General features: G+C 33.0%; 1 protein-coding gene across 1 annotated transcript; it reads left to right on the top strand.

Annotated features, from left to right (window-relative positions):
- Positions 1–14,833: 14,833 nt before the first annotated feature.
- Positions 14,834–23,452, top strand: LOC111990677 (MADS-box protein AGL42). Its single transcript, XM_024022497.2, has 3 exons — positions 14,834–15,482; positions 15,598–15,785; positions 23,167–23,452. The coding sequence occupies exons 2-3, from the start codon at positions 15,604–15,606 to the stop codon at positions 23,279–23,281; spliced, it is 297 nt and encodes a 98-aa protein (XP_023878265.2). The 5' UTR covers positions 14,834–15,482; positions 15,598–15,603; the 3' UTR covers positions 23,282–23,452.
- The last annotated feature ends 758 nt before the right edge of the window (positions 23,453–24,210 follow it).

Here is a 24,210-nt window from a genome sequence, read left to right as displayed (position 1 = left end):
TTCTTTCAAGGCTTTTTACCTCTTAGACTTAGCTTTTTAGCTGTCATTGCTGTCATTTTTTCCAAGTGAGCATAATCCATTCCTGCTGGGTTGAAGGTTTTCCCAACCACTTCATCTTATAGTTCTTTATTCTGGGTTCCCAAGGTACTAGCATTTTGTTCATGAATTGTCACTTTCCAAGCTTTCTGATTCTTTGTTGCACCACTAGGTGCCTGAGAAGGACATATCTGTTCTTCCTTTCTTGTATTTTGTGGTACTCCTTTTAAGCTGTCTCAATCCCACTTTAGCTGTGCTGCACGTCCCGAGAATCCCGAACCTCTGGGTATCCTGGCCCAGTTTTTTCACTGGATTTTGCTGGACTTTTTAATGGTCTTTTTTGTTGGAAATCTGAACATACATAGGGCCTTGATGTTGATTCTTCTTGTTGCATGAATTGGGCCTTTTTTATTTTTCATGGAATGGGTTTTCTTGTGAAATTTTGTACCTCAACAAGTTTTAGGATGCTTTGATGTATGTTTTTGTTTGGTTTTGGACTAGATTAATCTGTGATCAGGGTGTGAAATAATATTTTTAAAGATATTTTGAACTAATAAAAAATATTATATATAATATATATATATATATATATATATAATATTTATTTAAAGAGATACATAATGGTAATATTGTTATAAAATGACTTCATTTCTTTCCTTCTTATATTTCTAAATAAAAAATATTATATATAATATATATATATATATATATATATAATATTTATTTAAAGAGATACATAATGGTAATATTGTTATAAAATGACTTCATTTCTTTCCTTCTTATATTTCTCTTAAACAATGTTATAATCTATTTAATTAGAAATTTTTTATTCCTTGATATTCCCTTATTATTGAATATTTTATTCTTAAATTGCTTTATGAATTTCAAAACCAACCCTAGAAGTTAAGTTGAACCAATAAAATCCTTCATGTTTTTCGATGACGAAAGAAGATGTCTTTATAATGTCGAGTAGTCGAGTAGCATGGTATTTGACCCTTATAAAAGGTTTTTCGGAGAAAACAGTTGTTCATGCACTTGTTCCATCCTTCGTGGTGGTCCATTCACTGAAACAAAGGCATTTATTCCGTGTGAATTGATTTGTCTATTAAGGCTCCTGCCCAAGCACGCAATGCATGATGTAAGACAAAGTTTGCTTTTTAATTTTTGTAATTATTTAATTTTAGTATTTTTATGTTAGATTCGTTATTTTAGGTTTAGATTATTTATTTCCTTATTTTTAGGTATTTTTAATATTTTTTTAGGTTAAATTTGATTCATATTATGGTTAGTTATTAATTAAGAGTTATTTTAAAATATATTTTATTGTCTGTTAAGTTTTACAAAGCCTTTATATAGGTCTCTCTCTGGTGGATTCCAATTTATCTGCTGTGCTAGTCATATTTGGATGTGCTGTAGTTAGCATGTATTTTGTTAAGTTGCAAGCTAATCTAATGTTACGTGGATTGATTTTTTAGAGTGGGGCATTCCAGTCGACGAGTCCAAGAAAAAAGTGCATTTGAGGGCATTTTTCTCTCCAGCTGAAGAGTTAGAATCTTAGAGGTACTTTTTTGTTTTTTTGAGAAAGGAATCCTAGAGGTATTTACTTACTTTGAAATTTTTAATATCCTTGTCCTAACGTTATATTTGTTTCACTAAGAATAATTGTGGTTGTTGATCAAAATCAAAGCTTCATGCCAAAGAGAACTTAATATGCAAATTTCAAAAACCTCATATGTACATATACATATACATACATACATATATATGTGTGTGCGCGTGCATGAGTTAAATGCAGCTATTCACAATAAATTATGGCGACACCTGCAACTGTATATATTCTAAACCATAAAATTCTGCAATCAACATCATAATTGATAATTTGATATTAATTTACATTGGTCACCCTATTGTTTATTATTATATAAACTAACAGAAGGTGAACTCACTAATCTTACACTATAGTACTGATTGTAGAATTATTGCAGTTTAGTGTACAAATTTTAAATGTTTGGCACTTCGGGGTGTATTGTTATCCATTAATATGTAAATTTAGATTTTTTTTTTGATACAAAATAGAAATTATATTTTGGCCTGATTTAAGTGTATACGTGTGTGAGTTTCCCTCCTAGAAACTTGAACTTCGCCTTTTACCCCTCACACCCCACAAGTATTTATACTTGTAGAGTGACCATTGTGCCAAATGTGCACAATAGTATTTAGATGTTTATTTGAATTGTATTACAATGGTTATAATTTTATACTAATATTCAATAGCTATAATAATGGGTAGGAGGATTTAAACTCTAGTTCTTCTTAAGAAAGATAACAAACAAAGTTACAATATAATGCATTTGAAAAAATGAAAAAAAAAATAAAATAAAATTTTGGAAAGTTATATATAAAATTTGAAAGGAAAAAAAAAAAAGAAAAAAAAAAAAGCTGATCCCTATCAATTATCTAAAAAGTTTTGGATGCAGAGAAAGATTCTACTATCCTTTATTTTGCTATTTTTATAAGGTATTGATTTCCTATTACTCTTCTTGATTGGTCCACCACATGCTATCGTTTCTTGCGTCTGTGTTCACACGTGATTTTTTTTTGGATGAAAATGTTCACACGGGATTAAAGGCCTTCTCCTAAGGCCACTTGATTGGTTGCCAAGAAAAGAGTACTTTTAGTTCTTCAGGGGTGGGAATAATATTAATCATGGAATTCACTATACTTACTGATGAAAAAGGCAGCGTATACGTTTTGGGCTTTTTTTTTTTTTTTTTTTTAGTGGGTCCCGTGCACGGACCCACAAGTACTTTATTCCAAAAAAATTTTTTTTAACTGGATCTTACAGTATTATTCACATATTTAAAAATTATTTTGTTACAGTGTTTTCAGTTTTTAGTTTTTAGCAAAATAAGTGGTATCCAAACATATCTTTCATTTTGTCCAACTACCTTGGCACAATTTTTTTTTAAAGGAAAAAAAAAAAAGAAAAAAAAAAAAGGAAAGTGATCAGAGATGGTTTAAACTAAGGTGGAAAAAACATATAAAAAAAACCTCTTGTAACAGGTAAGTTAGGTGGGAAAGGGTAGCAGTGGCATGGTTATTGACCAGTTTTGGTCGGTTATTTAACCAGTTATTGGGGTTTTTTGAGACCAGACTAGTAGTTGGTTCCTAATTCAATTGGTTGGACTTGCTGGTCCGGTCCAATGTTAAACCATAAGCAATGGGGGTTTAATTAGAGATGACCAAGGTCCAAGGTAATTGGCTCAAGGGCTATTCTAGAGCCATAGGACACACCACCACCATGGTTGCTGAGCTTTGGGATTTAAAAGAGATGGGCTGATTCTTTGTTCCCACCTAGGGGTGTGCACAACTGGACCCTGGTCGATCCAATTGACCAGCGCCAATGATACCAAACCACAGATGAAGCTAACCGATTAAGCCAATTCCAGCAAACGGAAGGCAAAGCCCAATCCAATGCCGATGCAATGCAGCAGTTGGAACTCAAGTTCACAACCAAGATGGAGTTGACCGATTATGCCAATGCCAGTGAACAAAAGGCAAAGCCCATTCCAATGCTGGTGCGATGTAGCAATCAAAACTCAAGTTCAAAACCGAGATGGAGCCGAATCAATCAATATATGTATGTAATATATATATATATATATATATTTAAATTGACTTATACGACATTGTTTTAGTTAGCTTTTCTTTTTCTTTTTTATTTTTAAACAAAATGGCATCGTTTCACTAAGTAAAAAAAAAAAAAAAAAAAATATATATATTTAAATTGACTTATACGACATTGTTTTAGTTAGCTTTTCTTTTTCTTTTTTATTTTTAAACAAAATGGCATCGTTTCACTAAGTAAAAAAAAAAAAAAAAAAAACCCATCAAAGGACGTGATTTTTATGCTAGGTTTTCTCACCCATCCCAAGTATAAATTCATTCTTTTCTCTCACCCCTACCCTAAATCTCTCGATCTCTCTCTCTCACCTCTTGGCTAGCTCTCATTGTCACGGACTCATCGCCTCACCAGTCTCCACCTCACTGCCGCTAGCCACTCCTCCCAATTTGCGGGCCACCGATAACTCCATCTCTCTCCTCTCACCTTAAAGTTCTTAAGATTCTATCTCTCTCTCTCTAAGTCTAAGTCCAACTGTGAACTATCCAAGCCCACTTCTTTTTTGAGATTGTTATAGTCTACACTCTACTCTACCATCTACTAACTGCTAAGTGCTAACATTTTATTTTGGGGTATTTTTCAGCATTTTGATTTTTGAGATAATCCATAATAACCATCGGTCACTATTTAGCATTTTGATATATAATTAGCTTTTATATTAATATTGTGAATAATATAATGAATTGATATTAACATTTTATCTATATAATTAGCTTTTATTTTATATTTATATTGAGAATAATATTTATAATTTGGCTTGAAAGCTCTAAGTTTTTTTTAATAAATATTTTGAACTGATCAAACCGATTAAACCAACCATAAAAAACCGCATTGCTATAGGTCAGAAAGTCAACGCTAGGCGGTATGCATCGGTTCCAATTATGAGAAAACTGATCTCTATTGGTTCGGTAATAAATTTGGGAAAAAACTGTATCGACCAAACCATGCACACCCTTATTAATCCCACCTACATGATCTAGAGGCTATAGAAATAGAGTTGGACAAAAGCAGTGGTTTATATTTTAGTACACATTTGAATCCCTTGGTGAATTTGCTTCCATTGTCAATGATTGCAAGGACCTACATAGAGGCCACTAAATGTGCTGATTCTTTAATTAGCTAGAGGGGGAGTTAGATAGAAACAGGATTTTGTGACATGATATTCCTTCTGATGATGATTTGTTATTGCTTGATTTGGATAGATTAACTTCGCATGTATTATGTTTCTTTTGTTCGGATTGATTAGCTTTTAATTCAATCTCAATAATAATAATAAATGAAATATTTGGTAAAACAATCTCTTTGTTTACAAAATTAAAATAAATGAGATTGATTTAAGAAGATGCCAAGTTAAATAACGATAGTTTATGGGGTTTATGATTTGTGTTAGGTTCTAAATACTTTATGTGTTGCTGTAGGGGTGTTCGCAGTTCGATGCGGTGCGGTTTTGGGCCATTTTTAGTAATGCACTTTGCGGTGTGGTTTAGCTAAAACCATAACTGCATCGCATCTTATTTTTTCAGTTACATGTGCGGTGCGGTTTAAAGTTTAGCCAGAATCATAACCGAACTGTACCTCATTTTTGTGGTCACATATGCAGTGTGGTGTATAAGATGCAGTTTGAATGGTTTGAAGTTGGTATATTTTTCAAATTTTGGGCTTTTCCTACCTAGCCCAAAACTAATTTTTCCCTTTATCATGGATCAAGTTTTAAATTATTGAGCTAATTTTTTTTTTTTTAATAATAATTTTGGGCTGGCTTCCTAATCAACACTTACTAGGGTTATCAAACATTTTTATTTTATTTTTTGAAAATTAGGGTTATTAAACTATTAATAATATATTTAATATTAAAAATAATTAAATATATTAATATATAGAGAGGATGCGGTGTAGTGCGGTTTTCTTATAAAACTACAAACCCCATTGCACCATGTGGTGCAGTACACTATTAATTGCGGTGTAGTGCAGTACACTATTACTTGCGGTGCGGTGCGGTTATGCCATTTTGTGGGTGGTTTTGGTGCGGTTTTTGTGGTTTATGCGGTTTGGTAAACACCCTTATGTGTTGGCAAACCAAGTACATAAACTTGTCTAGGAATAGATCTTAGTGTCTATAAAGTGTTTTAGATATTGCTTAAAGTGCTACAAGTCAAAATTCAAGAACGTATAATAAGCTGCAAAAAGCAATAGTGAAAAGCTAACTAGCTCGACTGATCGAGAGAAAGATTCGATCAATCGAACCGTGAGCTGCAGAATTTTAATTCAATCCAACAACGCATTAAACGTTTGAGGTTTCAGTCCAAACTTACTTCGTATATAAGGAAAACCCTAAAGGACGTTTTTAAGTCTTGGAGAGCTACTCTTTTAAGATCTGAAAGGTTTTTGTATCTTCTACTCTCTTAACCATCTACTATAGATCACTCTCAAATTGCTAGTACCAGTGGAATAAATTGCAGCCCAAGCTTTAGCTATCAAGCGTACCGAAGATCAAATGCATGAACTAGAGGTTCATGTTGGAGTAGATCCACAACAAAGAAGTCTGAGGGGTTCAAAATTAGGTTTGATAATCTTAGTTAAGTTTACTACAAATTCATATTCTTGACTATAAACTTCTATTTGATATAGTGGATTGTTCTCTTGGGATAGTTCCCTCCAGGTCTTTATCTTGAAATTGGATTACTTTATTGCTTTTCCTAGGCCATCATATATTGTGTTATTTATATTTTCAGCTACATGATATGTGTGATGAAGATTTATCCTAGATCTACATAATTGACCTAAGTAACAACTTGGCTATTAAATTAGGTTAAACAAATTGTGTTTTTAGGGGTCTAAAAACTAACAAATTATTTTACTGATGTTATAAAAAAAAGGAGTAAAATTATGTTCACTGTGTTTCTTTTACAATGTATAAGTTCAAAGATCAAGCAAGAAGAATATTCGTCTAAATTGCATTGCCACCATGTGTATGTTTGAATTAGCTTTTCTCTCTCATTTTTTTTTTAATAACTTATTTAAAGCTTTTTAAAGGTTTCATATTTTTTTAATAAGTAGAATTGTACTTTTATCCACCTTCAATAAATAAGAAAAAAATTAATCCAAATGTACATATGTAAGCTAGGTGAGCAGGCTTTCAGGTACATGGAAAATGAAAAGCTGATGGAGAACACTTTTTACTTTTTTTAGCTAGAGTTGAGGGTGGGATCATATAACACAACATTTCTTATATTAGGGTTACATTTTTAAATAATTGACATATATTATGACAAAACGCACTTTACTTATAAACAAGTGATATTATTGAAAATATGAAGATTACTTAAGAAGCAATACAAGAAAAGTTGGAATAGGTAGTCTTGATACCTAATTTGACACCTTGGATCTATCAAGATTTAATGAATCTCAATACCTCTCAATATATCAAGCTTCGTGGATTTTGAAATTCCAGATCTGTTTTTGGCCCATGATGATAAGGCTTACCTAAGGTTTTGTGTACTTGATTTCTAGAGGATATAAAAGCTATATTTTATAACTATCATCATAGACACATAGGCACATATTGAGATACAAACTTTACAAGATTTGCTGCAACTTCTTGTGTGCCTTTGAGTTATGTACCAAGTTGCTTCTAGATCTACAAGCGTGGATTGAAGAACTCTGCATCACCAAAAATAATCATGTATTGTTAATCATGTATTGGGATTCGTATAATGAGAAGTCTCTACAAGAACAAGTCTAATTGGGGATATGGGTAAGGGTTTAACCGTAGTTTGGTATTTTGGGATAAGTTAGAGGGTAAGATTCCTTATATTTCTAACCGTTTGTTTATTGATTAGTGGATTTTTTTGGGAGTGGAGGCCTTAAATTCACACAGTGTGGGGTTTTTGCCTGCAAATGTTTTTCCCATGCGTGAACAAATCATCATATCAAATTTAATTTCTACTGCACTTTAATTTAAATTGGATATTTGTTTGTGCCCTAATTTGATTTGCATGTAATTTGATATAATTAATCAACTTGGGTAATTGAATTAATTAATCAGGGTCAATCTATAACCCAACATCTTATATATGTAATTGTTATTTAAAAGGTTAAATTATTAAGTTAGCCATCTATTTATAGGATAAAGTTTTGTATAATCTCTCAGTCATTAATTGTCATGCCTCAAATCATCATTGACATGCTATTATCCTATTTGAGGATGACACATAGCCTTGTGTCTCAAGATTTTTGAAATGCCTCTGATTAATTAGAATTCAATGAATCTATATAGATAATAATAAGTGAAGCTGAGAAAAACTCAAATTAGAATTCCAAATTAGAGTTTCAATTTTGTGCCATGTGTTCTAAATTATTTATTCTTAAAGAGTTTTATTTCTTAATTTTTGAATCAAATGTGGGACCATATCATAAATATTCATCCAAATGAGTTATTAAGTACAAAAACCAAAGAGTCTAGAATAAATGAATTGTAAAAAAAAAAAAAAAAGTGCTTCACAATAATTTTTTTTTTTAAATGGACAATTTACATTTTATACCTAATAATATCCTTACAAATTTTTTTTAAAGAGTTAACAAAATATAAAAATGATTATCGATAGCATTTAAATTATATATATAGGAATTATATTATGCAATTTATTGTATATCTTTAAGTGTATCTGTTGTGAAATTTTAAAGTACTTGCAAGTGTACGAACCGTACCGAAGTATAGTTTGATAAGAACGAGGTCGAACCCACAGGGACTTGAATGAACGTAGGAAAATTAATTAAATTTTAACCAAATTAATCCTAATATAGTTTAATAAAAATTGGTTGTTTTGAAATTAAATAAACTAAGCAAATAATAAAATTAAGCAAATAGTTAAACTAAGCAAGAGATATAAAACAATAAAAAGATGTAAACAATCAAGGGAAAGGAATTAAGGTTTTGGAATCCGCCTTGCAAGTCATATCAGCATATATTTATGATCATTAATTTTTCCCACCTTACTACATGATAATCTAGAAATCAATCTTGCTATCATGGAAAATATTCTCATTAAAATCCTTATTTTAAAAATCAAAGGCATGTTCTTCTTTGCTTCTTAAGTATAAAACCAAATCATCAATTGTATCCGTAGCCAAACAAATCACAAGATATATCCAATTCTAAAAATCAAATCATAACTTGTATCCATTGACAGACAAATCACAAATGATATCCAATTTTATAATCAAGAATTAATAAACCAAGCATTCAATTAATTAAGACAAATCCTAAATCATGAGAAAAACATGATTGAACTTATATCTAGAATCTCATCTTAGTCAATTGATATGAAGCAAGAACAATTTAAATCATTAAAGAACAACTATTGTGGGAAAATCAAATCACATAAATATTATTGATAATCCTTAACAAGGTTTCATCCTCAACCCTAATTATAAATTTAGCTACTCATGGTAATTGAAATAAAACAAAAGAATAAAATACTAAACATTAAACTAGACAAATAAAATAGAGAAAGAAATAGTTACAATGCTATCATGGAGAAAAGTTACAGAGAAGCCACATGCGGCACTGCCTCTTGCTCCAATTTTCTGTTTTGCATCTCAGCCCTCGCACTCGCCTCTATTAGTTTTGCCCTAAAAAGCCTTTAAATAGGTTAATGAATCCTATTATAAGTTGAATTCCCGTTTGGAGAAAATCTCAGACTTTTAGGCTTTACTTAACCGACTATTTAGGCCCACTTAACGTCAGAATTAGGGCTTCTGGTAAACTACAAAGTTGTAGCCCTTTAAGTTAAATTTCCAGCCCAACTTGAATCATTTCGATTGGACATCTGAGCCGAAAGTTATGCCAAAAATACTAACTGATGTGCAGGCTGGAATCCTAATCCGAATTGGACTTGGATTTGGTGCAAATTTCCTTTGATTCCTTACTCCAATTGGACTTAAATTTAATATTCATGCCTGGCTGGATGTAAATTGGCTTGATTCAATTGGCCTAGCCCCACTTTGCATGTAAAGCCCTTTGCACGTAAAGCCCTTGTTACCTGCAACACAAAGATATTATATAATCAGTCACAAAATAACATAAAAGTAAGGCCAAATATGTAGATATGTGAGTACTTTATCGTATATATTTCATGCACATCAGTATCCATGCATATGCATGGGGTTACAAGCTAGTTTCTTATAAAGCACAAAACCTCCCATTATCTAGACGATGTAAGATTAAGCTAGGATTGGGTTCTACCTCACCCTACTTTTGTGGTCTTTTGGTTTTTTAGGTCCCCACAATCCACCTCCCTTAAGGGGTACACGTCCTCATGTGGGACCTACCCATCATCTTGTCCCGTAAGGTAGGGATGGCAATTCGTGTTTGCGTTTGCATGTCAGGTTCGGATTGTGTTAACTCATGACTATTTGACTATATGGGTCAATATTAACCCAACATGTTTATTAAACGAGTTAAGATTCTTCAACCTTAACATGACATATTTATTAAATAGGTCAATCATGTCGACCTGTTTATTAGATTTTATCAAAGTGAAAAAAAAAATTAAACATTAATTCATTTGATCTTAATTATGAAAAATCAAACAAATATATTTTTAAATATAAAACTTAAAACAATCAGAGCAATTGCATCACAAATAATAATTATTCAAAGCTAAATCATATCTCAATATCACAAATAATCAATCACAATATGACAAATAAAATAAAATACAGCAGCTAATGTTAGATCCCAACAATCAATTAAAAGAAAATAGATAAAGATAAAAGTAAAAATAAAGGACAATGGTGTTGATGCGATGGTGGCAGAGAGTTCAAAGATGAACGTAAAGGACTGGTGACTAGGTTTTCAAGTGATAGAGAGAAATGAAGGATGAGGACAACGACCGCTTGGCACTATAGTGATAGAAGGGTGGCGGTGCCTAAGAAAATAATGTGAGATTAGGGTTTGAGAGTGAGAAATGACTATGGGGTTGGGAGAATGAAACTAGGAAAGAAAATAAATTTATATACTTAGGGTTTTGAAGGATATATTGGTAAAGTGATATTTAGTAAAACGGGTCAGACAGGTTAAACAGGTTCCATGAGTTGGATATGAACTCGACACGTTTATTAAATGGGTCATTTGTGTCAACCTGAATATGGCACGAAACTATTAAATTTCAACCCATAACCTACTAATTTCATTACATGTTGTGTTTATGGGTCATGTTGGATTTTTCCTCCCTTACTATATGGGTTCGCTCTTATGCCATTATGTCACGTTCCAACTCATTGTTGACATGATATTGTCCTCTTTGGGAATGACACATAACATCATTCATCAAGGTTTTAAAAGGCCTCATACAAATTAGAGTCCAAGGCTTTCCTTATAAAGTGCATGACTTTCCCCCCCACCTAGGCTATGTAAGACTCAGTCAAGATTTGGTTTGCCTTCACCCCACCCCACTTAAAAATCTTTTGGCCTTTTGGGTCTCCATAATCTACCCTCTTAAGAAATTTTTTCTTTTGAATTTGTTTGGAACGTAATGTCAAAATGTACGTGTTACAAGTTCCATAGATTGTTGAGAGTTATATTGGACTTATACTAATGAACTCAGGGGTTAAGTGCAAATAAAACCAACTATAGCAGGAGTAGAGTTTATTTGTCAATTTTCAAATGTAGATTCAAGCCATGAAGCCAAAAGTATTGTGTGTTATGTGAGAAAGAACAAAATTGTGCAGCCTATGTGGAAAAAGTGGACAATATCTTGCCAGTTTGGAGTTGGGGCATGATAAAATGGTATTAGAGCGAACTCCAATGCAGCGAGATGGTGGGTAGGTCCTATACAAGAATGCCTGGCCCTTAAGGGGGATGGATTGTGGGGGATCTAAAAGGCTAAAAGACCTCTTGAGTGTGGGGTGAGGTGATAGAGAACTAAATAATGGCTGAGTCCTACATCACCTAGGTAGGGGAAGGTTTTTTGATTTATAAGGGATGAGTTATTCTAGAACCACAACCGATTCCACACCCATTTTCACAACTATTCTATGTGGCAAATTATAAATGACTGTCTATCACTTTCAGTTTGACCCATCACTTTTATTCTACTGCTCACAATTAGCCACATCAAATAATTGTGAAATTGGGTATAGAATTGGTTGTGATCCTATAACTTTTCATTAGGAATGCCTTGGACTATAATTGGTATGAGACATTTTAAAACCTTTAGGGATGAAGCAATTTGTCATTCCTAACAAGGGAGGTATTATGCCAATGATGAGTTGGAGTGTAACATTAATGGTGTCAATTTAGCCTTTCAACTTTCAAAATTAAGTTAATTTTGTCACTGGGTTCTCCTTTTGTTTTATTTTAAAAAAAATAAAAAATAGTTAAGGAGTTGTTTGGTAAGAGTATTCAAATATAGTTTTTTTTTTAGTTTTACAATTCATAAAAGGATGGGTACCACATTTGAATTTATTGTTTGACTAATGTTCTCTAAATACAATTTTTCAGAAAACTGTATCCTATTTTCCTTGTTGAGTACAAGATTTTGAAAACGATTGAAAAGATGTTTTCAAGATGTGGAAAATGTTTTTAATGATATAGTTGTAAATAAATTAAAAATAGTGGATCCCATGAATTTGTCCAAATTCTTCTATCTCTTAAACTAAGGAGCTTATGTTTATCACAAAAAAAAAATTTAACACTTCAAATTTGAAACTTATCATTATTAAAAAAAAAAAAAGATACATAAACTCTAATATCTTATCATTATTCACAAAAAAAGTAATCCACAGATTTTACATTTTACTTTTTGTAATTTTTTTTAAAAAAATCTCAAAAATAGAAATGGTCTCAAAAAATTTATTTTCTTTTATTTTTCAGTATTTTGAAAATTATTCTTAAAAGTGGGAGCCAAACATATTTAATGTAAAAATTATTATTTGAAAACTAGTTTTAATTTCAATTTTTAAAAAATTGTTTTCATAATGTTTTTGAAAACAAAAACAAAAAATCTCTTACCAACCAGGCCCTAAATTGACTTGATTTTATTATTATTATTATTATTATTATTATTATTGTAGGGTACACTTTCTTTATGTAAACCCAAAGACAATTAATTTGTAGAGTATGGGTTGAAGAACTAGAGTTGACAAGGGATTCACAACAAAGGATTCTCACTCTTCTTTTATTTCTTTCTTAGTTTTCCATACATTCCATGGTTTGTAACAAACCCTCTCTCTCTATTATATAGCCATTCTCATCCTCATCTCTACCGTCCACGTGCTCCCCATCCATGAATTTGCTTAAGTACCTGTCCCGTCAGGCAGCTTCTATTCATCTCTGTGAGTGGCGGTAGGTTATGGAGCACTGTTCAGAGGTCTTCTCCACATAAATGCGGCCAGAAAAGCTGTTGCAGTGCATTGAATACGGTGGCAGCAGCCTTTCCCTCAGATATTTCCATTCATCTCTGTGAGTGGCGGTAGGTTATGGAGCACTGTTCAGAGGTCTTCTCCACATAAATGCGGCCAGAAAAGCTGTTGCAGTGCATTGAATACGGTGGCAGCAGCCTTTCCCTCAGATATTTCCCCATCCTTATCGTTCCTGGGTATGTTATGAGCTTATCTTGATCAGGTGAAGTCCTCGGACAATCAATTAGACTTTTCCTCTACTCCTTTAGTCTCCAATATCACATCAAAGTAAGACATCTTCCTCGGACAGGTGAGGTCCTCCTCGGACTGGAGATATCCTCTTCGGACAGAGATGATTCTCCACAGGAGGATCCCACTTCACTCTGGGCCCTGCATTCTCCGCATCTTTCTCTTCGGATGTGAAACAGTCCTCTCCTGGGTGTTCGGCCCATCAACTTGGGCCTAATGCCCTTATCCCCCACAATTATTATTATTATTATTATGTTTACATTTGTTATAATTATAATTTAATAAATTTAATAGTTAAATTTACTTGATTTTGAAAATTTTTATACTTTTTATAAAAATGTTTAAAAAAGATATCCCATTTGATGTATTTATTAATTTTGTTAAATTTGAGGAAAAAGAGTTTCTGTAATGAAATTACTTAATTTTAAAAATTGAAGAATTAAATTAAGACAACTAATAGTTGAGGGACTATCTAATAAAAAAAAAGTGGGGGACTAACTTGAAATAATTAATAATTGTGACATCGAATTTAAATTTTATCTAAATTAGATAGTTGAATAGAATACAATCTATTCACGTGGATCTATATTGTACCAAAACAAATCATGTCTATATAAAATACATGAATTTATTGTTCAAATTGTTGCTCAAACACATGTTTTTAAAAATAGGATCAGACCGATCAATCCAACAAGTTCAATTGGGAACTAAGTACCAGTCTAATTCGATAAAAATACCAAAAACTGATTAATACCGACTAAAACTGGTCAAAAACCGAGAACTAGAGGCAAATTCAATTTTACTTTTAGCTATACCGTAGCTGTCATTATGACCAACATGTACAAATTGACCTGCAAATACTACTTGAGCAAATGTGAATTGATGAGGCTATGCAAGTGGAAACTATGCAAAGAGGGTATATGAAACCTAAGTCAAAATGGTCCCCATCACTACTAGCCTACAAATTAAAATTAAAATATAAATAAAACCCCAAATCATAGGAAAGAAACCTGGGCCAATGTACCTAAATGGCAAAGAAAAGAAAACTCTAACCTATGACACACTTCACCAATTAGAATTCAGACCCATTATTTTGAACCAATCAAAATCTCTCCTCCTAAAACGCACTTCACCTTTCCCGCCACCAACTATATAAAAAATAAGTAAAATATTAACATTTTATACTTCCCAAGTAGGAACACCTAGAAATTAATTAATTAAAATACAAAAAAAAAAAAACAATTATTAAGGCTATAATAAGCTGCCCGCCGTACAACGTGAGCACGTGACACTGTTTGATTCCCATTGGTAATGGTCATCACCACAGCTATTGAGGTGTCACTTTTCTATTGGCTGGCCAAGCACGTTTGTACGATGATGTTGACATTTCGCTTTAGGTAAAAAGCTTTCTTTACCTACAGGTGTACATATGATATTTATATACATATAGATATTTTCCTTAATTCTTTGGCTTCTTTAATCTTTGCTCAACTTTTTCTTAATTTTACCAAAACAAGATAGGAGTGAGAGACCAGAATATGTCTATTTTTATTTGTCCATGTTGAAACATTTTTGGCAAAACACTTTAGTTTTATATTCTTTCTCTTTTGGGGTTTTATGCTTTATCTTTGTTTTTGTGGGGGTAAAGAGAAGAACTTAGAAAAGAGAGAGAGAGAGACAAAAGATTAATGAATAAGGAAACGGGTTCTGTGGTCTGTGTCTAAAGAGATTGATGCATCCATAGATCCTCTTTGTTGCTACTCTCAGAAGTTAGAATCCTTCTAGGGTTTCTGAAAAATTTTCCATTTTTGTTGCCACCTCCACATATGTTGTTGATATAACTGTGTTTTCTTCTCCTAAACTCTCACTGGGTCTCTGTGTTTCCAGCTCATTCTTTGAAAATTTGCCCTCTTTTCGCTCTAAATCTTTCTGGGTTTTTGTTTTCAACAAAAAATTTCATCAAATTTTGGAACTTTCCATGTTATGGAGTTCTAAAATTTTCTTTGAGCATCTGGGTTGTTAGTTAGCTAGTTTTCTTTGTGAATTTCAACAAACCTGTGTATTTCTTGAGCTGAAGCATATAAGCATTTCTGGGATTTTCCACTCAAACTTGGTGAGATTTTAACTTATTTCATGTTGATCTTTCATTTGTTTTCTTCTCCAAATAGCAATTATGGTTGAGTCAAATTAAAATGAAGCAGTTTTTTACCATTTTTTTGATCATTTAGAACATCATGGTGAGAGGGAAGATTCAGATGAAGCGAATCGAGAACGCGACGAGCCGGCAAGTCACTTTCTCAAAGCGTCGAAATGGGTTGCTAAAGAAGGCCTACGAGCTCTCAGTTCTTTGTGATGCTGAAGTTGCTGTGATCATCTTTTCGCAGAAAGGCAGGCTCTATGAGTTTTCAAGCACTGAGTATGTGTTTCTTTCATCACCTAAATAAATTATATAATCATATATTACAATCCTTTTTTTTTATAATGTTTCGTAGCGCGTAATTTAAGATTTTTGTGCATTAAGAACTGTTTGCGTGAGGTGGCGACAAAAAGGTCTGGGAATTCAGCAAAAACACACTGTAGGTCTAGGAAATTAGAGTAGGTTTAGTGTACGAGGAACTTGGTCTTTCAGTGTTTGTTTCATAGTATGATATTGCTCTTTTAGTTCAGCAGTGTTTGTGTTTGTGTCTGAATCGAATCTAATCTAATCTAATCTAATTTTTTGATTAGATTTTACATATATGAAACCTTTTCGGATTTGCTTATTTCTTTTGAATTCGGTACATAGTAAAGTATGAGGGGAAACAACTTTAGTGATTTCCCTTCTGATATCTTACTCTTTTGTATACATTCATCTCTTTGAGTACCTTGAAATTTTCAGAACTATATAAGTTCTTAGTGGCTTTGGTCTCTCCCCTCTTTCTTCTTTATTTTCCTTTTCTGATTTTGTGCCTCTTTTCATCGTTGCTGAATTTCTTCAAGTGCCTCTTTGAGTTCTCTAATCATAGCCTATTCCCCGTCAATTAGGGTTTGTTATACTTTCGTTAGAAATAGGTATAGATAGACAGTTTGATTTTGGAACTTGGGAGCCACCTTTGCCATTGGTCTTTCCTGGTCAAACTGGTAATGTTGGCCTTTCCTATTCGACATAAGTTTTTTCCAAGAAAAATGTGTTCCTTTGAAATTTCAACCACACTGAGGTTTTATAGTACTTTTTTCTACTTTTCTTTTTTTGATAAGTTGTTGGTTTTATAGTACTTAGTGGTGGACAAGATGTAATGAGGCTTTTTGTTATGTTTGACACTTGTTGGTACTTTGTGAAGGATATTGTATGGGGACTATTGTTTTTCAATTTTTTTTTTACTTGTTATGATGTAGAATTTCACTAGAAAATGACCATTTCGACTCACCCCAAACCAAATATGTACAACCCCACTTGTCAGATTTGTATGGGCCTACTGTAGCTTGTGTATCTTTTGTGTGTGTGTGTGTGTGAGTGTGTTCTGGTATTTAAAATCTGGCCACATGCTCATTGTACGTGAGTAGCTAACTAGATATATACATCAGGCAAGCAGTCCATCAAGTACTTATTTCTCTCACTTCTCTCCGAGTTGGTAGTTTCTAGGTGACGAAAAGATCAAATGAAAAAAATAGAAATGAGAGCTGCAATATGTAAGTATTTAAGGTGTTTGCGGGCACGTGCCCATTCGATCTATAGTTTAAGATGAGTCAAGAACTCAAGATATCATGTGATGAATTGTCCCCATCTAAATCTTTGGGGACCTAAGTTGCTTTGCATTAAAAATTAAAGTTTTTGGGAGTGTGGTATGGTTTGATTTACCCCCCAACTTGTGTGAGTGAAAGAACTAATGGGATTTATTCTGACTTTATTTGACAAGTAGGCTTGAAGTTAAACACCTTGTAGCAGGACTTGGTTAAGTAAACATCAATACTTAACTCTTTTTGAACTCTGAGGATCGCTATATGGGGCTGTAGTAGCACCCTTGAATGTTGTTAATAGTTAGAATCTTGCAACCTAAATCTGGCACCCTTTGGTGCCTCTCTTGTGCTTCCTAGAGATTTGATGACTATTTCTCCATAAAATATAGGATCTACGAATTGCTTAACTCTTTTGGACACCTACTACATATTGGCTGTTATATTTTCTCAATGAGTTTTAGTTCAAATGGTAACTCCTCTCAATTTAAGAGTAATAGAGAGTGAGGTCATAATGAGTTTAAGAAATTAAGACCAACCGAGTGTATGTGTGACTTGCTAATGAAAAGAAAGCATTGGCTGGGATATTTGTGTGCAAATTTCTTTCTTTTTATAATCATGTTCCATGGGCAATACTATGTCAAGAAAACAACGTGGCTTCGAATGATTTGGAGTGATATGGTCAATTATTTCATACGTGATGAAAGTCGGTAGAGAGGAGTGAGCTGTAGCCAACTTCTAGAACCCTTGAAATAATTGGTCCTAGACAAGTCAACACAGTAGAAGTCTTAGACCAGTCAACATAGGACATAAAATCACATTAATTAGCTTGACTTTCCCAAATGATAATCAAACATTCTTGAGTTTTTAATCCACCAAACACAGGAGGAATGTGTTGTTTTCCCATGTTTTTAACCCTTGGCTTCCATTTCTTGAGCTCTCTCAAAATATATATAGTCACGTGTCCTAATTCAGTCCCTTCCACGTGAAACTCAAAATTCTAGTTTAGCGAAACAAATAAGTTGAGTATTGCAATTTGTTGAAATTCTTACCAAACTTGTAGCATGTGGGCTAATAGATGAATGATTCAAAATTCCATTGCTTTAATTTTTAGGCTATTCACAACATTCACCAAATAAGGATTAATAACCATCAAATTTGCCAATACCTTAAATTCTCATTCTTTTTCTTGATTGGCATTGGTAATCAACAAAGAACTTGGGGACAGAATCAAGACTTTCTACCAAAATGAAATTCAATGGCATAAATTCCTTGCAACCATGTGATATTGGAACCTGTAGGTTTTGGGCTCACCACTAAATTTGATTTAAATGACATCAACCACCAAATTCAGCAACTGCTTCTACTTCAAATGCTTTGGTATCTTCCTTGTCCACTCTAATGTCGTCCAAATGTATTCCTTAAGTTCGATTCTTGCTCCCTTGGATATTTTCTCTACATTCACTAATAATACCATTGTCTTTGGTTTGTAGTTTGGACTGTTGCTAAATTATCAGATGTTTCATCCCCAATTGCTACGTCTGGTTATAGTGCTCTAATTCTCAACTATACTTGTACTTTTGGTGGAAATTGAGGCTCAAGCAATTACTTTATATTGTGCCATGTGTGAAGTTGAGCTTTACATTGTTTTAATTCACCAAATAAGGATTAATAACCATCAAATTTGCCAATACCTTAAATTCTCATTCTTTTTCTTGATTGGCATTGGTAATCAACAAAGAACTTGGGGACAGAATCAAGACTTTCTACCAAAATGAAATTCAATGGCATAAATTCCTTGCAACCATGTGATATTGGAACCTGTAGGTTTTGGGCTCACCACTAAATTTGATTTAAATGACATCAACCACCAAATTCAGCAACTGCTTCTACTTCAAATGCTTTGGTATCTTCCTTGTCCACTCTAATGTCGTCCAAATGTATTCCTTAAGTTCGATTCTTGCTCCCTTGGATATTTTCTCTACATTCACTAATAATACCATTGTCTTTGGTTTGTAGTTTGGACTGTTGCTAAATTATCAGATGTTTCATCCCCAATTGCTACGTCTGGTTATAGTGCTCTAATTCTCAACTATACTTGTACTTTTGGTGGAAATTGAGGCTCAAGCAATTACTTTATATTGTGCCATGTGTGAAGTTGAGCTTTACATTGTTTTACTCAATACTACTGCTGTTGTTCTCATGGTTTTAAAAACTGGAATGGTCAAAGAAAAAGGGACGGTTTCCAATTTTTCCCTGTTCTTGATCAGTTTTCACCGGGTTTGACTGGTTTCTCCCGTACCGAATCTGATTCCTAATTCAACCAGTTGGTCTGGTCTGAATTTTAAAATAGTGGTCGTTCCCACCGATCAACTAGCTTCACTCACCTTTCATTAGGGGGACTAACGCAGGACAACCAAAACAAAACTAAAATAATGGAAAAATAAAAGATAAGACCAAGGAGTCAACACCTAGGCCTAGCTTGGAGTCAGCACCAAGCAAAAAAACTACTAGGAGTCAGCATATAGGGTAGACCTGGAATTAGCACAAGAACAAAGAAAGTCCAAACGACCATTTTTTTTTTTCATTAATCAAAATATCGACTATCTCCTCAAGGAGTACCATATGTTACTTATAAAGGATTGCTAAACCCTAGTTCTAATTGGCTAGGAAATCCTAATTGCCTTATTACAAAAATAACATTGCTTCTAAATTAAAATACTAATAGTCCAATAAACTAATAGGACCTAAAACATAAAAATATGATTGACTTGCAAACATAAATAATATTAAATAATAATCTTCTTTCGTCTCCTGCATCAAGGACTCATGTAATTAAAGGATCTGTTGCTTCTGCGAATTAATTAAGAAATTTGAATCTGGAGATGGTCATTGAGACTAAGCAATTAACTCAACTTTGATGTGAAAATCCCTTTGATTTGCTTTCTCTTGCTCATGTCTAGAATAGCCATATTATTCATCATTCCTGTATCTCTTCCCTATATTTGCCTTCAGCACTATTTCTTCAGTTCTACTATCTTCTGTAACTGTTGTGTCTATCATAATGTCCAAATCTATTAGTATGTTCATATTTGTTGTCATGTTCATACCATCTAGTCATCTCTGCAAATTTCTCCGTATCTTCATTGCTGGAGCCTTTTATTTGTTCTCCATTAGGGTGGAGTAATAGGGTGACCAAGAGCTTTGTTGTTGTTGTGAGTCCTATTGTCAATATGATCTTGATTAGGTTTTGAATGAGTCTAGCAGAGGCCGCTTGGATCTCTTATAACCCTTACTAGATTTCAAGTTGGAACATTTATAATTTGAATCTCGAAAGAGTCTCATTGGTGTGATTTAAGTCATCGAAATGGTTGTTGTTGCGCTCATTATCCATCATGTCATATTTGTTATCATCATGTTCATACCATCTAGTCATCTCTGCAAATTTCTCCGTATCTTCATTGCTGGAGCCTTAATTTATTTGTTCTCCATTTGGGTGGAGTAATAGGGTGACCGAGAGCTTTGTTGTTGTTGTGAGTCCTATTGTCAATATGATCTTGATTAGGTTTTGAGTGAGTCTAGCAGAGGCCGCTTGGATCTCTTATAACCCTTAGTAGATTTCAAGTTGGAACATTTATAATTTGAATCTCGAAAGAGTCTCATCGGTGTGATTTAAGTCATCGAAATGGTTGTTGTTGCACTCATTATCCATCATGTCAAGCTAGACTAACACATGATAACTACAACTCTTCTACAAACTTAGTTCTACTAGAACTTTAGGCTGCTTGGTAATGAAAAGAAAAACTATCAAATATTTTATGAAACTCAACTAAACACTTGATTTTCATTTAAAGGGTTGTAAGCCTATATGTACACTTGGTATACATAACCCTTTTGTATGGTTCCTTGGTTACACAAAGGACTTCCCCAACATATCTTCATCATCGTTGGAGTTCTCATCGTAGATTGTGGTGAATCCAAATCAACAAATGAAACTCTTTTGATGTGTTCACTCACATCTTAAATGGCAAAATCCTCCTCCATAATGCATAGATGTGGACAACGGTTTTGAGGCTGATTTCCAACCGTTAAGGTGGCGAATTGCTCTGAAAGTACATCAAATTTCTCCTCCATCAGTTGAAAGTGCTCCTCTAGTTAGGCATCGCATGCAAACTCATTGTGTTCATACACGTCATCTACAACATCATGCTCTCTCCCATGTGCTCCTCTCCCTGTCATGATAAGACTTGACCTTTCTTTGATATCAACTAATGCAGCGTAGTGTGGCCCTACTACCAATTGATGTAGCGTAGCCGTAGCATCTCATTGATACCAATTGATGCAGTGTAGTGTGCCTCTTATGCTAATTGATGTAGCATAAACGTGTAGAAGTAGAATCTATAATACACTAACTACAACCCTTCTACATTAATGATTCTATTTCTAGGTGTATGTATCAATTGGTAGCAAAGCCACACTATGCTACATCAAATACAAATAGATGTGGGATGGTATTGTAGAATGGGTTGTAGCCAACTTCTACAAACTGGGAAATAACCCTAGATTTCACTCGAAATCCTTGAACCAAGAAAAAATATTCACAAAAATTTATATTGATAATCTAAATATTTTATAATAAGATTCTAATAATATATCATGGTGAGTAGGCTTTGCATCCTTAATTATATTAGAAATCCTTAACTAATCAACCTAGGAAATGCAATCATATTAATTAATTCAATCTTTTGAATCTTTTGATATCAAAGTCAAATATTTATGAGTCTTAAACTTAAGAAGTACGAATACTTTGAAACCCTTGACATGTCCATTTTGACAAGTGTGCAAAGTCGAACATGATGGGAATTCTTTTGTTTGTTTGTTTAGACCCTTGTAAATTAAGATTGTTTAACCTAATTAATTAACCAAGTTGATACTTAGATTTATTATTTAGATCTAGGTTAAACACATACAATCATATCACACAGTGCAGAAAAGTAAAAGAAACAAATGATATGATTACCCAGCAAAACCAATAAAACCAATAGTTTCAAGATAAAAAAACCTGGAGAGAATTTAACCTAATCTATTCTTAAGGCAAACAAATTCACTATGATAGAATGAAAGTTTTACAGTAAATTTTCTCCCTAAAATCTAAAGTTACCTTTTGTATCTAAAGTTACCTTTTGTATCTAAAGTTACCTTTTGTAGTACTTACTCATACGACCACGTGCAGCTTTGAATCAACAGACTCTTTTATCTGAATTTGCTGAATACAAACACCCACGTTTGTGACTTTAAGATCTCACTCAAAAGTTTTTTGATCACCGTTAATAGTTGATCTTTATGCAGCAACTTGTCTCCACCGGTTCTTGATAGTAAATCTAGCTTCTAATAGATGCTTATTAAGTTAGAAGGCTACAGAATCCTTACAGAATCCTCACAAATTTCACAGGAATAACTCACAAGACTTCCAAGAACTACTAAAACGTATTTAGGCTTTTCCTTTTATACTAGGTAGTGTAGGACTGAAACCCTAAACGTTTTCGCGGGCTCTGGGCCTAATTTAAAATCTGCAGAATACGACTTTTGATTGGTCAAGCTTCACAAATTCTAAATTCTTCTTTCTGCAACTTGACTGTTCTTGAATCTTGACTTGAACAAACTTGAGCAATGTCTAACACCTAATCTAGACATGTTTTTGTTCTTGGTTTGCCAACATACATAAATTTAGAATCTAAACATTTATCCTAAATATTTAGAACACTTTTGCATGCATATCCTTATTATTTTGGGAGAAAAAAAAATTATTTTATTGAAAAGGAATTCCATTAATTTTATGTCTTTAAAGATTTTGATAATTATTTATTTGGAAACTTATAAATAAAAATAAAATATGCATATAAATAAATAAAATATACCTTAAAAAAAAACTATGTAGTTAATTAATTGTTGTAAGCAAAAACTCTATAATTACTATTGAACATGCGTTGGGAGCCTTAAAAAGAATATGTTAAAGGTTCTGGGTAAACAAACAATTCTTCTATTGCCTAAAACTAAATCCTAAGAGAATCATTGATTTGCAGATCCCATTCAAATATTTTCTTTCGTCTTAAAGAAAAAAAAGGGGGAGAAACTCAAAGAGGATTCTTAATAATAAGCAAGAAAGTTGGAAAGAGCATGATCAAGGCTTTATTCTAGCCTGTGTGGTTTTGATGGGATTAGATGGTATGTGTTAAATCCCACATTGAACATGTAATAGGTAGATTTTGGTTATATAATCGATTACTAAGTAGTCCGTCCTAATTGTAATTTGATTATTCATTTTGGGTATAACGTGAATGTGATATAACATCCTAACATTACCGTAGATATTTGGATTTTGTCTACCACCACCTTTGTTATTTGTTTACATATCATTAGATCACACCATTAAAAAAAAAGTATATTATTTTAAAAATACGGCATAAATAACGAAAGTGAGAAGAAAAAAAAGAAAAAAAGAAAAAAAGAAAAACATACAAACAGGTAAATTTTGAATTTGAACGAAAAATTCAGAACTAAAGGAACAATTTTATATTTTATCTCTTTTATTATATTTAAATTTAGCAGCATACTTGTGTTATTCTAATATAATTTTATAGATGTTATAAAAAAAAAATCAAATAAGTAAGCATTTAATATATAGTACAATCTTATTCCATAAGGCTTTGTCTTCATAATGATTCAAAGCTGTAAGTCGAGACGCGTTGGTTGCCAAACCAATCTCTCGTTACTTCAAGGACTTGAAGATTTTGATGCTCTGTGAATTCAAGACTACACTCCAATAACATAAGTGATGATCTTGTATTTGGGGGATAAAATCTCCTCTTAAGGTATAGGGTTGGAAGACAAATCTAGGTATATAGGGTTTTTCTTTAGGTTCCAGTAGCCATTTTGCTTCTTTGGAGATTAGGGTTAATAAGCGTTTACATATAAGTAGGGTTTTGGATATATTTTGGCACAAAACTAACTCTTAAAGCAAATCTCAAATTTTCCCATAATAGGATTTTTATCGAGACTCTACCGAGAGTTTCTGCCTATATCTCGCATGACCGGGAATTTCAATATTGCTCAACCAAGATTGAACT

Source organism: Quercus suber, unplaced genomic scaffold (genome assembly GCF_002906115.3).
Source record: "Quercus suber isolate HL8 unplaced genomic scaffold, Cork oak 2.0 scaffold_281, whole genome shotgun sequence".
NCBI classification, from domain to species: domain Eukaryota; kingdom Viridiplantae; phylum Streptophyta; class Magnoliopsida; order Fagales; family Fagaceae; genus Quercus; species Quercus suber.
The sequence above is the reverse complement of the archived record's forward strand: the minus strand, read 5'-3'. Positions and strand labels throughout refer to the sequence as shown.

Excerpts from the sequence above, each read along its gene's own strand:
- LOC111990677 (XM_024022497.2), top strand. The coding sequence starts at position 15,604 with ATGGTGAGAGGGAAGATTCAGATGAAGCGAATCGAGAACGCGACGAGC. Across the intron at positions 15,786-23,166 it reads TATGAGTTTTCAAGCACTGA|ATCCCATTCAAATATTTTCT; the intron begins GTATGTGTTTCT and ends ATTGATTTGCAG.